Raw genomic sequence first — 14,982 nt, 5'->3', positions numbered from 1 at the left:
GGTCCCGCCGGCGGCCCCGCCGGGGGAGGGGGCCTTGCTGTTCCGTCTGCGCTTCGCTCGGTGCCCGGGGGTCTCGGCCGTTTCCGCCGCCCGCCCTGTTCCTCTCTGTCCCTCGTGCGGGGGCAGAGGGGCTGTAGCTGCGAGGCACGTTAAACGCCTGTGTTTACCATATTAGTACTCATTGCATTAAACGGCTGAAACGAGTGACGGAGCCGGTTGCTTTGATTTCTGGTATGCTGAGTGCCTGTCCCCGTGAAAAGCACGAGATGGCTTCTGTTGAATCTTCTCTGCTGTCACTTGTTGACGTTTGCCTGTTGGGCCGCGTAAGAAATGCCGTAAAACAAGTAGGAAATGGTTCAGCCCCCAGTGCTGCCTGAGAAACCAAGTGCAGTGGCTGCCCGCAAACTGCAACGGGCAATGCTTCGCTCACTGGAGTCCCAAGTCACCCGAAGGTGTTGGTAGACTACAGATAAAGCGCAGCAGCAGCCCGCCTTCATCAAGAATTAAAGGGCCTTCGCATCATGTTTTATACCGACGGCTCCCCGGAGATACAGATCCTAATGCGAAACTCTCTGGGATCTTGCTTACGTCTGGAGTTCGCCCCAGTCCCACGGTGGTGGTGGGCGCCGTTCTTCGGTCTGCATAATCCACCCGGCCGTCAGCTGCAGGTGGCATGTCCGGTTTGGTGACATGCGGGTGCATGCTGAGGGGACATCACCCTCCAGGCCCCGTAGGCACAGAGCCTGGTTGAAAGCCTTTAGTGACTGACGTGTCCTAAAACAGAGGTAGTTCAGTGGGCTACAGCCGCTTTAGAAAGCAGTAGAGGACTAGGATTCCTCACTTTACACCTAGAAAGCCCTCTTCAGTCTGTCCTTCTGTTAAAGCAAAGGGAAGTCTGGAAAGCTTCAGGCCAGCATCTGTCATTTGTCTCTAAAGTCCTCTGCCGTGGTGCTCTGACCATTTTTTATTTCTCCCGCACAAATCTTGCCATTATTATTACGGTACGTCATCGAGCCATATAATCTGACAGTAAGGCACTGCTGTGCCTCATTCCTTGGTGGCTCTTCCTGCATCCAGCTTCTCCCCTGCTGCTCCTTCGGCACTGGTGAGGTTCCTTCCTCGTCCCCATGCTCCACATCGTGGTTGGGGGAGGACAGGTAAGGAATAAGCAGCTTCATCACAGCAGTAACGGGTGTATTTGTATGTATGCAAAACCCAAATCTGCACAAAGACACAAGTTTGCATAAGCTGAATTTTAACCTGTTAGAAAGGAGAGGTTCCTCTACAGTACAAATTGAGGATTTGATTACCTACAGTTGGCTATCCAGGTTGGCTGCCCTGTCTGACCGGTGGCTGGTGAACTGAGGCTAACGGGGGCAGAGTCAGAGCTTTGATCTGAGAAACGTAGCAGGGTAGCACTCTGAGAATGAATATGGGTGCTTAAACTGTGGGTTGCAACATTTTGAAAGTTAGATCGTGTGACTCTAGTTCTTCCATACTCTCAAAAGTTATGGTTACAGTTGGAGTTTACTGTTTAATTTCGCATCAGCTTCCTTCGAAGCACAGACCTCCTATCAACATTATCACTGCTACTTTCCATTTTGCCATTATCTAATTCCTGACACTCCATTTTATTTTAAAAGTGCCTTGGTTTTATCTAACGTACTATATTCAGAATACTATTTCAATTGCACAATGTTCATCTTCGGCTTCTCTTAAAGTTACATTTATGAGGATCTGCGTGGCAGGTAGGCCTGTTCAGCTAAGGACATAGTTAGGACAAACACTGGTGTGCTAACTTGCAAACTTAGGGGAAAGATTTCTTTATTTAACAATGAGGATATAAGTAGGGGGATCCTTGCTCTTGTGAGATAACCTTTTATGTCAGCCAAAGCGTTGAATTGTCAGTGGTAATTGCTATGTCAAGGAAGTTTAGAACAAATAAAAGTGATGATGACACTTACTGGCTTACTTCATATGCTTCTGCCTGTAGTTTAGCTGTGTCACGTTACCTCATTTCACAGAAAACAGCAATATCATTCAGTGTATTTGTTCTAATTTTGGGTATGTCATAAATGAGGATTGACTAACATTTTGTCTAGATGCACAAACTCTGGGATGATCCACTTGTCTTTTTAATTAGCATTTGAAATAGAGAAAAATGTATTTGTTATATGTAGCCAACTTCTAAATTTTGTTTAGTCATACATCCCTCCTGAGGACCATCCCAAAATGACCTGCGTAATTTAGCTTAAATTTAATTTTTAATGCAAGTTACAGACTAGTGACACCTAGCTGAAGGGGGAAGTATTTTGAATATGCGTAATCTATTTTGTATGTATCTTTCTATTTCCTTATGCAATTACACATTTGCATTCTGAACTATGTTTCTTGACAGCCGTCCCAAAAGATTTGAAGTACAGTGTGTAAAATACGCAATCTATACTGCCAGGTTACTATCAGAATTGAAAAGAAAAGAATTTTTAAAGTTTCAGGTCCTCATGAAAACACGTTTAAGATGTTGCAAAGTACTAAACGCAGTTCACCTGTCTTCCGAGTCCTTTAAGATGCTGAGCAGGTAGATTCTGTTCACCTCAGCACTGCGTTCACCCTTAATGGTACGATGCCAGGAGATACCATCACTTCCCTTGAGCTCTGGCGTGTTCTCGATTCACTGTTTTGACCTTAACGAAGGGAACGTATGGTAACTGTGTTGCTTAATCTTCTAACGAAGTAACTATTAGCAGACACAGATCTCTGGATCTTATCGATTATGTAAGTATTAACATAATTTAAAAAATGGAGAGACTTACAGAAAAATAGGAAGATGTTATTTTAATTAAACAAAAACAGAGTTATAATCACTCTTTCTAAAAATAAAATTAGACTCTATCAATCCTTAACATCTGCATTTAATATTTTCTTCTAAACAAAAATACAGATGCGATTATGTAGCAAATTACAGTCTTTGACAACGTACAGTATTTACCTTCTCTTACACTTACTTTAATTCTAATTTGGTCATTAATACTTGACTCATTACTGCAACGTGTTACTTGTAGTAAAAGTGCCACAATTGAACTATAAACATGACATTGCCATCTTAAAACTGTTTTGCTATAAACTGTAGAGAATATACAGAGTTACAAAGTCATTGTGTTTTTATCAAAATATACAAACCCCCCCAAAACCTAACACAAGCTATCAATATTTTTCTTATGAACTATACAGTTATATAAAATATTTGCAAAATTATCTTTATATTTATAAATATTCTACCTTATTTGCTTTGGTCTATAATTATCATCATACAAGTCCACTTAGAAGATATCTTTGTGTACTTTCTTTGAAACATCATCATACTTTCCTGTGTTTATTCTTCTATTATCCTTATTTAAATTCTTCTATTATCCTTATTAAAATGGAACCAAAGCTGCCATGAACCCAAAATTCCTCAAGGGGTTCATAGCATTCACCAACGATAGAATAAGTGGACTGTATTATTACTTCAATCAATACTGTATTATCATTTCAATTGTAGTTTTATTGTACCCAAGCTATAGTTTCTTTTAAAATATTCAAGAAGACAAAGTAAGTAAACAAACTGTGTACCATATTTGCACATAGAATGAAGTTGAGGATCACTAACCTTTGTCCTGACTTAATTTTTTAATACTTCATAGAGATGAACGTACATGACTAATTGGAAATGCAGATACAGTACAACAGAGCCCTATCATATAAAATGCAACTTGTAGACATACACCCTCTTTGACATTTTTTAAATCTCTTAAGCTCAGTTAAAATTAATCACATTTTCACAAAATAATAGTAATATTTTGGTGATGTCTTTCAGAAGCCTATTCTCCCGATTCTTAGCAAACTGCGAAGCCATAAGGCTCACCGTAACCCTTCAGTGTGGCAGGATGAGGGAGGCAGAAAGGCCAATACTTCTTTCTCCAGTTACCCGCTCCAGGTACCTCTCTGCTATGGGCCCCCTGTGCCGGGCCAAGGGACACTGCGACGAAGCTTGCCTGGGGCCGGATGCTGGCACGGTTAGGGGGATCACCGAGAAGGGACACATGAAGGTTAGATGTTGTATTTAAGGCATGGGGATGACAGGGAATCCCACAAACTGGCCCTATCCCTGTTTATACGTAGGGACTGCCTCGGGGATATATATGGAAGCAAGAATCTATTTACCTACTCCTCCCAAAATCAAAGTATTTATGGGGAGTTGCTCTGTCGTTTGTTGTCCAGGCATTTTTCCAGGATGAGGAGGAAGACTCTGTCTTCTTCTTCATCTCCTCTTCTTCTGCTGAGAAGAATGGTATTTCTAGAAGACAGGAGTTGCAGACCCACCAGGAGGTGGACACTTATATACAGGATTTCTTTAAGCTAGGCTGTTTCATGAGAACAATTTTCTTTAGACAAATGCACCTGAATAGCTCTACCAGGCCACTGACACTGGAATTTATGCAGTTTGGAAGACTGGCTATTGTGAGTTCCACTCAATCTTTATTAAATGTCTCAGAGATATCATAAACCTGGAATACTTTCCACACAAGCACTCAGACTTAACGGTTATTATGGTAACTACAAAACTGAATATGGAAAGGAAAAGAGGTTCAAACTCCTGAATATGTTTTGTAACTGTTGAGTTACAGAAAAGCACGCCGGAACTCAACTGTACTTCAGCACACCCAAGTTCATGAAACGCTTCCCACCTTCACTTCAGAACACACTAAATTACAGTTATTTTGTTTATAAACACATTACTTTTTGTTAAAAAATGAAATATATGGTTTCTGCAGCAAAAATTCCTTCTAGAGTACACTGTGAACCTACATATTTATTTTGCCCAGAACGATTCTGACTCAAAAACAGCACTGTAAAATAGTTCAGTGACTAGTTTCCTGTAATGCTAAGTAGAAGGGTTTTGGTTGGTCATATTTTTTTCCTTTTTTCTTTCTCTATATGTTAGAAGTCTATTGTGGCAAAAGTATTTTGGGTCTTTCACATTAAGTTTGTATTATTGCAAATACTAGTTTTTCTTTTCTGTGTTATTTTTCCCTCTTTTGCATATATTGACACGTGTTTAGATGAAGAAATTTTCCTGTAATGCTAAGTAGAAGGGTTTTGGTTGGTCATATTTTTTTCCTTTTTTCTTTCTCTATATGTTAGAAGTCTATTGTGGCAAAAGTATTTTGGGTCTTTCACATTAAGTTTGTATTATTGCAAATACTAGTTTTTCTTTTCTGTGTTATTTTTCCCTCTTTTGCATATATTGACACGTGTTTAGATGAAGAAATTTGATCATAGTAAATGATAGTAGTTTGAGTGTAGACATTTCCCCATTTAATGCATCTGTATTTTCTCCAGTATATAGTTTTGGATTTTTTTTCTCTTTTGCACAACTGTCACTCAGAGTATAACTTCTGGAGTTACATTTTGTATATTTTTTACTTCACTTCCTTCTGAGCCAAGGAAAGGTGGATTTTCCAAAAGTTTAGCGCTTTCATTGCAAAATTGTTCTTTTCTATCATGCGGACCTGGACTTTTGAATAGATGTTTCTTCTGGTGCATTCCCAGAGCAGCCGCCGTCTTGCAAATTTTGGGGCACTGAAAGCAAGCGTATCCTTTTCCATTATGCTCACGTACATGTCTTTGCTCATGGTTCCTTTTGGTAGAAAGATACAAGAAGCTCTGAAAGCAGAACTGACAGTGGTAGCGCTTTTCTCCAGTATGAATTCTTTCATGTATTTTGAGTGTTTCATTTAAAGTGAACGCCTTATTACAGTATTGGCAGACAAAGTCTTTGACACCCAGGTGAATACGTTCGTGTTTCTGTAGATTTCCAGGAACTGAGAAACTTTTACCACAGGTTTTGCAAGTGTAGGGCTTTTCCCCAGTGTGACACCTCATATGCATTTTTAAAGTGGATGGACTTTGAAATTGTTTTTGGCATAATTCACAAATGTAAGGCTTTGAAGTAGCTACATGCCAGTGTACGTGTTCTTGAATTTCTGCAGTGGAAGATTGATCTCTTTCACAGAGCTCACAATGAAGATTAGGCATTTCTGCGTTCTCTTCTTGACTGATAGCCTTTTCCTCAGGAGCATTCCTGAGAGCATACTCTCGACTGCATGTGTTGTGGCTTTCCATAATGGTGTTCTTGCTTCCGTGCTTTTTCCTCCATTTAGTCTTTTTCATTTTTCTTAGCTGTTTGGATTTCTTTTTTGGTTTATAATTGTAATAGGGTCTCCAGGGTTTATCACTGGAGTCCTGGTCACTTACGTCATCACACATTTCCGTCAGCTCCAGGCATTCTGAGCTGTAGAGCCTAGTCGGGCTTCTTTCTTTTATCTCCATTTCTGATTCCTCAATTAGATTGTCCTGTTTGGACTCGTGTTTAGATTTTCGGCCCCTTTTACAAAACAGCTTAGATCCCAATATATGTCTTTTTACAATAGCCTCATTACCAATTTTTACTGTTATTTGACAAAGAGGCGCAACATTGCTGTCAGTAGATGTTCCAGGTAAGGCAGGCTTTGCAATGTACGTTTCAGTTTTACTCGATTCTTGGACAGTATTTGTTGTTTTGCTAGATGAACCTCCAGATCCTGCGACGTGCTGCGTATCCTCAGTTGCTTCTGCTCTGTTGTACAGCAGTGTTTTCTTTTTCTCCTTAATAGTTTTTGATTTTGTAATGCACTTCCCATAATTATCTGACCCATATTTGCAATCATCAGTTACAGACTGACTAGGTAGATTATTTGAAGGTTCTGTCTTACTGTTTTCTACAGAAGTGACTGTTTTACTGTGCATTATTACTGATGAAACTCTGCTACTGTGCATTATAACAGAGGGTGCAGAACTGCTGTAACTGATGACAGAGGTTGAATTTTCATTCACATTAGTTAAAGACACAACTGAGGAATCGCACTCCTGAGAACCAGAGTCATTTGCAGCAGTGGAAACTCTTTTTTCGGCTGTGAAAAAGTCCCTTTGCAGGTCAGAATTTAAGATACCTACTCCCCAAGAGGAAGATTTCTGAGTATTTGTGGAAGATGCTGTATCATTACATGAAGAGGCATCCAAGGCCAGAGTTCTGTTGTTTGCTATTATATTACTTTGAAAATTCAGTGGTGGTAGCTCAGAGCTAAGAGAACTCGGAATGAAACAGTTAGTAGAAGCAGTTTCATTAACTTGGCTACTTGTTTGAACATTTTCATATGAAGGATTTCCGTAGGACTTATAAGGTAGTCGCCTGCATTTCATAGGTAAAAGTCGATAAAGTTTGTATGGGTACATACTTGGTTTTAAGCCTCCGTTGGCTGTCTTTTTATTTACTGAGAGACGATGATCAATTGCATGGAAAGACTTCTGATGATTTTTTAGTATATAGTAAGTCATAAAAGTCTCCAGACAGAAAATGCACTGATACCGTCTTTCTCCAGTGTGCCAGATCTCATGTCTGGTGCGATACTCAGCTAATGCGAATACCTTATTGCAGTAGTGACAAGGGTATGTTCTCCTCCATGAATGCACGTTTGCATGTCTTCGAAGGCTAGACAATGTTACATAACTACGCTTGCAAACGATGCACGTATATAGTATCTGCCCATCAACGACTTTAACCAAATGATCTGTTTCTGGTAAAGTGCAGTTTGCATTAGAAAAATCGGTGATGCTGTTTTCAGACAATAGAGGCTCTGCATTTGCATAGGAACTTCCATTCCTTCCGTCCGTAGCAGTATAGTTATCTGCAAAATTTTGTTCGTTTCCATTGTGAACCGATAAGCTACTCGATCTCATGCAGACTTGTTCATGACTTTCCAGTATATTTAGATTTGCAAATTGTTTGCTGCAGTATTTGCATATGAAAGTTTCCTGATGCTCTGAATGGAGCTGAAGATGAGTACTGAGTAACGCCCTGTCATTGAACGATTTTGCACAACAGTTACAGTTGTAAACAGGTGGAACAACAGTTGCCACGGATCCAGAGACATTCGCAGAATTGTTTTCCTCTTCTCTGGATAAATGGAAATCTCCTGCTTTATTTTGAGGTTTTGGAAAGGAAATAATTGTCTGATCAGTAACTGCTTCATGCTGGGCTTCTGTAGTGGTTACTGTAGAGGCCGGTACTTTTGCTATAGCCACACCAGTACCCTGGGGCTTAAAGGCTGCTTTAGGAGCATTACATGCTTGTTTTCCCGGCTGAATGAGTGGTGTGGCTTGGAGATTTTCATAGTGGTCTTCACCCATCTTGTACGAAGGGCTGCTGTCCTGTTCAGGAAAAGGTGTTCCTTGAAAAGTATCCCCCCCAGAAGAAACTGCATAGGAATGTTCGGCCAGTGTACTGGCTGGCTCAGCATCTTTGCAGACATCGCTTCTATCGAGGCTGATGGGTGCTTGTATTGTCTCAGATACCTTTTTAAAGCTTGCTCTCAAATCAAGTGGAGAAAACAAAGTGTTTTCAGTTTCAAAAATTGAGAACGCATTTGTAATTCGTGGTCCATTTGTCACAGCGGAGTCTTCATGTCTCTTTTCATGTTTTTCCTCTTTGACAGTCCCTTTTTCATTAATACAGTATGCATAGGGGCAGGGGGAACTTGAAAAATTAACATCTGTGAGATCTTCTAGAAATGATATTCCCAGTTTTTTCCCTGCAGCTGCAAGGTCCGTTACAGTTTCCTGCCTCTTAACAACTACTGTGGAACTGTAGATGTAATTCAGTATTTCTGTAAACACTTCAGCTTTGAGATCATCTAACTCCAGTACATGACCTGAAATACAGATAGTACGACTCCAAAAAATGTTTTTAAAGTAAAGGCTTGAAGCTGCCAGCACATTACTATGGGCTTTAAATTTGGTATCTTCCACAATTATGGTGACATCACATAAAATACCCCGAATGCGCTGTTCATTTAAAATAGAAAGTACGGTGTCACTGTGGAAATCGTCCTTGAGATCCTTTGAATGGGACATGACTGTTCTACAAGGAGAAAAAAAAAAAAGAATGTAAATATATTTAGAAGGCATTTTTCATTCATTTCAGTTACAGATCAAGTTTATAGTTCTATATTTATTTTATATATATTTTTAAATTATTTACTTTTAAAATTTAAGAATAAGTAAAATTTTCTCATAGCATTGCAGGTTGAAGTCATCTCAGGTTCACTTGTGCCAGCAATACTGAAGGTAATCCACGTACAGATCAAGGATGCAGGAACACCAGTAGCTCCTCAGCAGGAGGCAGAGGATCTTCTCTGTCCCCACGTGGGTCTGTCACCCACCCCATGCCTTTCGTTGGGGAGGGCAGCCGCCAGCTTTCTGTTGTGCCAGCGGGTGCATCTGCTCAGGTTCACACTGAATGACTCACTGAACCCTTGAGGTAATTCCCCCAGCATGGGGCTGAGGTATTTGGTAGACGTTATGAGGAAGGCTGAATTGCTGTGGTTCTGTGGATACTGAGGACTTCGTTTTCTGAGGCTGTTTGTCAGATGATGGCTTTACAACACAACTGCATTTGATCCCCTCATTAAGCTGATATTTAAAACAGGGACCAGAGATCCCATGCAATAAAGTTTCAGTTACAGGATAAGGCTTTATAAAGAAATGAATGCACAAGCAACACAATTTTGTAAACAATAGCTGAGTACATATAATGCTATTTAAAAAATAATATTCTGTTTACATAAATAGTGATTAAATTTTATTAGTTTACACTTACTTTAAAATGACTGAAAATTTCTAAGTAACTGAATTTATAAATTCAGTGAGTAAAGCAAGTAGAGAGTAATAGAACGTTTTTTCTTCAGTTATAGTTTAGATTTATAGTGTTCACACCTTATAATTTGATAGCGTGTTCTTAACTTCTACCAAATAATAAGATTTAATTGCAATAATAAATACCGTTAAATAACTGCCAATTTAGAATAATGAGGTTTAATGCTGACAAAAAATGTTTAGATTAGCCAGGCTGTTACTGTATGAATATACTGCTTTATTTAATTGAGAGAAAAGTTGCAAAATATGAATGAAAAATAAGACTGAAAAAATAGATGAATTTGACAGTATGTATCTGGAGAAAATCTATGACTTAACCAGATGATTTTTTGTTTTGTTTTGTTCAAATTCAGGTCTGTACCATATAATGACGTTTGTTCCTTTTTTTCTATCTTTGAGTAGTGTTTTCAACTACTACTGCCCATTTCTGACTTCAAGTCATGAAGAAATAGTGGTCCTACTGGCACTGACCGATCACTAAGACAGACCCTTTTCTTTCAACCTGTAGAATCACCTTAATGCACCTTAAAGAAAATGACCAACTACAGGTATTTTGGAAGATAGGTTAAAATAGTATCACACTGTAGTGCTCCAATAAGTTAGGAATACCTTCTAAACATTCCATCTACTGCTCCAAACTTAAATGTTAAGCTTGAAAATTTTTATGATGAACCTTACCCTTAAATATTTACATTAAAAATGCCAATATATTTATTAAGATGGGTTTGATCCAAATGGTGAAATAAAGGTTTGACCCACATTCACTAAACAAACAGCAATGGCCATTTAGAACACAGTGGCTCTCTCACCCAAGCTATTCGGAAGTAATCCTTTCTTGAAAATAGGGTCTTTATCACAAAGAAAGTAATATGGGACGTACACCCTTGCTGTAGCTAATCTAGTTACACTTCGGACACTTTCTCACAAATCCACCAACTACTTCACTGCAAATGAAATTATACAAAAACCAATGACAACCTTACTGTGAAGACAAACACGATGTACTATGAAAAAGATCATAATTCGGTACATTATGGATGAAGCTTGGAAGTAAAATTTGTACCTTGCAGCATGGCCACTGTTTCTACCAGGAAGGTATTGTCTATGCAAATGGCCAAAATTTCTAATACAGTTTAATGGCTGAGAATTTTCAATGCACAGAATTCAGAAAAATCAAAATCGTGATTCACAAAAAATACCTCTGATGCTTATATATGCCACGGATGTCAAGACATGAATTCATCAGTATAACTGTGATAGAAATGTAGACGTATATTATTTTGATCATCTGGTCACTCACAGCAGCTGTAAATCTAGATGCATTGTTTTGTGCCTTTAAGTCTTAAAATCATAGTTTATCATGTGTTTATTACACTTATTTGGCTTAAAATAAGAGATATTTATTCATTTGGAACGATAACCTGAAATTCACAGTAATTAGGTATGGTTACCTGCTTTGGTTCGGTATCTGAAAACCCTGCATAATTGTAGGTAGTTTCTAGCATATCGAGTCTTCTACAGAAAGAATACTGACAAGAACACTTTTCTTCAAGCAAGCAGTCGCTATCCCATAATTGATTCTTTTTTCTCATTGTCAATGTCTGAGATTACATCTGACTTGCTCATGTGATGTGGTATTAGAAACCAACTGTCAGACATCAAAAACATTTCACAACAGGAGCTATTGATAGAGTTATTTCCAGAGTATAGGAAATAAATGATGTCAACTCTACCTCCCAGTGAGCTCCCCCATAGGAACTTGCCTGGGCTTTTTTCTGTTTCTTTATTGGAGATGGCTGGTTTTAGTTCAAAGACACATCATCTGACATACTGTTTGCTAAATACATCAGACTGCTACTTCTATGCTAAGAGGTATTTATAAGCAAGGCCTACAAACCCAAGTGTTCTTAGTAGAAGTCTTATTATTCAACTAGTTATTTCAAAATTTATCCTCCTAAGGAGAACAGTGCATATTTTCAATTTCTACTTGCATGTACATAGATTGCCAGTTTTTGTAGTCCTGGATATTTTGGTACGCTCAGTAAAACACCAAACTAGATTCCTTGTGTAAAGATAGTAGAAACTATCATTTGCTATTTGGACATTTATTTTTTTTGCTGTGTGCTAAACCGTCTGCTATGTATCTCATTGGAAAGTTATACCGAAAAATTCCAGAGCAAACTGATTTTCAGAGCCAACACTTTTTGCTTCTCCGTCTCAACCTATGCATTCCCCAAATAGTCCATTTATTCATGTGTGTAATGATTCTCTACTGCCTTTTATTTTACCTGTCTTGCTTCTTGCATTTGTGAAAAATGTGTCTGAAGTGCTATAAAATCAGAATGTTCTACCTAGCACACACATAAATGGAATATTTTAGGAATATTTTACATTCCGTTTGCAGTTCATACTGCAAAAGGAAAACCTGCTTTTCAGTTTCCAAGGGTGCTCTAAGATATACAGAGACCAAGATGCACAGAGATCAAACTTTTCAGATGTATTATTAAATATTTTTGATTAAAACATTGGAAAGTCCACTTGGAATGTTACTATTCTTCTGTATGGTTTTTATTATAGAATTATGGAAGAAATTCTAGTATTATTTATAAATGTTGCCCAAAACATATGTAAATACTATTTGACCTATTAAAGGTCAACAAAACTCTTTGGCCTACTAAGCCATCCTTTTTTGACACAAATACATGTGTTATTTTTATACTTTTTACTCTCAATCCAGACATAAATAATTTCTTAGCAATCTGAACATTACCTTTGTAGTACAACTTAATAGTCCTTGGTGCACCTATAGATAACTTTAGCTTCTGAACAGCAGAATTTTTGATTGGGAGTTACCTTACTATTTGCAGATTTTCTGCAAAAACAGTAACAGACTTGACCTGTCATTAAAAGTTGTTGAATCGCTTTGAGAAATAAGATTTAAATATTCATGTGAAACTTAAGTATAATGGTCAGTAGGCAGATTAAACTATAACGTTACCTTTTCTGACATCAACAGAATACCACTCCAGGACAATAGTCATAAGTGAAAACAAGTAATATTAAAAGTTAATGGAAAGATCAGAGATTGATGCATCCAAACATAAATTTGACTACTTATGCCTCACAGATGACACTGCTAATTATAAATATTAGAGCAGCCAGCTCTACATGGACACTGCAGAGGGAAGAAGCTACTGTTAATTTTTATATAATATTACTCTGAAGTAAACAAAGAGATCACAAGAAGTTTTACTGGCCAATGAATACCAAATATAACAAATATAAAATTTTTTACTACCAAAGAAGAACTGTTGCCATCTAGGAATAGTGTTTTTAACTTTTGCTAAACTTTTGAAATCCACTGCCGGGCAAGTGTACCCCATTACACATGAGAAGAGATTCTTTTATTCCACTTCGGTTGCCTAAATTTGAAAGACAAGCTAGTGGCATCAACAAAAAAACCATTAGGGCCAGTTGCTAGTACCCAGGCAAAATAAAAAAACAGGAAGATACTTAATAAACTGTAATTAACAGTTCTCTCTCCATTTTCTTATTCCATGCATTTCTACTGGGATTTTAAACATGACACTATGGAAACATGTTCACATAATTTTCTTATGTTTGGTTTCATTCCACTCTATTAACATACTTTGAAGGCTACCTCTGTTTTGTTTCTGGCCTGTTTCCCCAACTAAGAGGGAACATTCATCTGTATCTAACTCTCCTAAAGGGCACTATTTCGTTCTAGAGCAGAAATGGGGCTAGGCATCACAAACAAACAAAGCAAAACACAAACAAAACCAAGTACACACCCCCCACATCCCCCCCAGCTCTACTATCCTGATCCTTGCCCACCCGTCCAACCATCACTTCTATGATGGTAGCTCAGTTTTTTATGCAATCACTTCTCCAGCCCCACCTGGGCAGTATGGCTACACAGGGCTGCCTCGGCCAGGGTCCCCTCAGCCTCCTTACAACCTCAGGCACGCAGGGAAGTTTTAATGATGTCTAATTATGCTTAATAGCTCGCAGTGGCGTGTAGCTTAGTGCTCCAGTCTACATAGCCACACATTATTTCTACAAGTACATTTGTATTTTTTATTTTTCGCACTCTTGCTGCTTGCGTCCTTCCCTATTAATATACTTAGGTTTTCTATTTGTTATAGCCTCATAAGCATTGTAGACTTTAAATAATTTTTTTTTTCAGCCTCGCACTGTTTCCTGTAACTTTTAATTCAGACAGCTGGGGGGGGAATTTAGCATAAGAATATTATGTCAGTATTAGCAGATCTCTGAAGCCACCAGATGAGCCATTCTTTCAGAGTTGTAATTCTTTCCTGTTATCCTAACTCATTCTCTCACTTCCTACTTTACACTTGCTGTGATGGTTTCTCATCACGTGGAAAACAGCCTTTAAAACCTGATCAGTGCTCAGAGCAGGCTTACGCTTTTTATCAAGTGACGTTTCTCACTTTGAAAACCAAAGCGAGTCCCGTCTCTGTAACAGGGCGCTCTGCAACGCATCTGCCTCTAAAAACAATTTTCAAAAAATTACATTTCCCGCTGCACGCCCGGTTCTTTCTGATATCCAAAGGTTTCTTTCACCCCTTGGTCCACGTCCTCGCTGAAACTCCTGAGGAGCCGAGCAGTCACCCCCTCGGGGGAGCGCGGGGAGGAGGGCGGCTCCGCGGCTCGCCCAAGCTCCGGCGCGGCGCTCGCCCACACGGTGGAGCTGGCCGCGCACCGTGAGAGCCCCGGCCCCTTTTCCCGTTAAAGCAAGGGGCGAAATAAAGGCTTCCACAACTGCCTTAAACGTGAACTGCCACTGCGGAGTTCGAACGCGACTGTCGCGCAATCCTGCACGAATTACATAAAATATAAGCTCCTGATGCGGCACGGTAACGCCAGCATAGTCGTCTGTCTGAAAGGGGAGCCTCTCGAGACATCAAACAAAATTTGGCAACCCGTCAGCTGCAGATAACTTGAAGACGCTTCCTGTTTATGGGCAATAGCTGTACTCCGGACTAAATTAAATCTCCGGCCGAGGCAGCAATGCGTATTAACCTGCAACATGATTTTTCCTAGCAGTAACAGAAACGCTTCCGCAACTTCACGCATAACTCACTGTTTTTGAGCTACCTGGCGATTAAAACCATGTCTTTGGGGTTTTCTCTAGCAGGGAGGAAGACG

General features: G+C 39.2%; 1 protein-coding gene across 2 annotated transcripts in view; it reads right to left on the bottom strand.

Annotated features, from left to right (window-relative positions):
- Positions 1-5,126: 5,126 nt before the first annotated feature.
- Positions 5,127-14,982, bottom strand: part of ZBTB38 (zinc finger and BTB domain containing 38) — a 22,463-nt gene continuing 12,607 nt past the window's right edge. Inside the window, exons 1-2 of one of the 2 annotated variants that reach the window (XM_009286697.1) lie at positions 14,932-14,971; positions 5,127-8,998 (exon numbers count right to left, since the gene is read on the bottom strand). In XM_009286697.1, coding sequence (XP_009284972.1) covers positions 5,425-8,998; positions 14,932-14,948 — 3,591 coding nt within the window. In that variant the 5' untranslated portion in view covers positions 14,949-14,971 and the 3' untranslated portion in view covers positions 5,127-5,424. Of the gene's footprint in view, positions 8,999-14,931; positions 14,972-14,982 lie in introns of those variants that run through there. The other variant, XM_009286698.1, reaches the window with a different exon arrangement.

The sequence above is a fragment of the Aptenodytes forsteri genome, unplaced genomic scaffold, assembly GCF_000699145.1.
Source record: "Aptenodytes forsteri isolate BGI_AS27 unplaced genomic scaffold, ASM69914v1 Scaffold184, whole genome shotgun sequence".
Classification (NCBI taxonomy): Eukaryota; Metazoa; Chordata; class Aves; order Sphenisciformes; family Spheniscidae; genus Aptenodytes; species Aptenodytes forsteri.
This window is presented reverse-complemented; position numbering and strand designations above follow the sequence as displayed.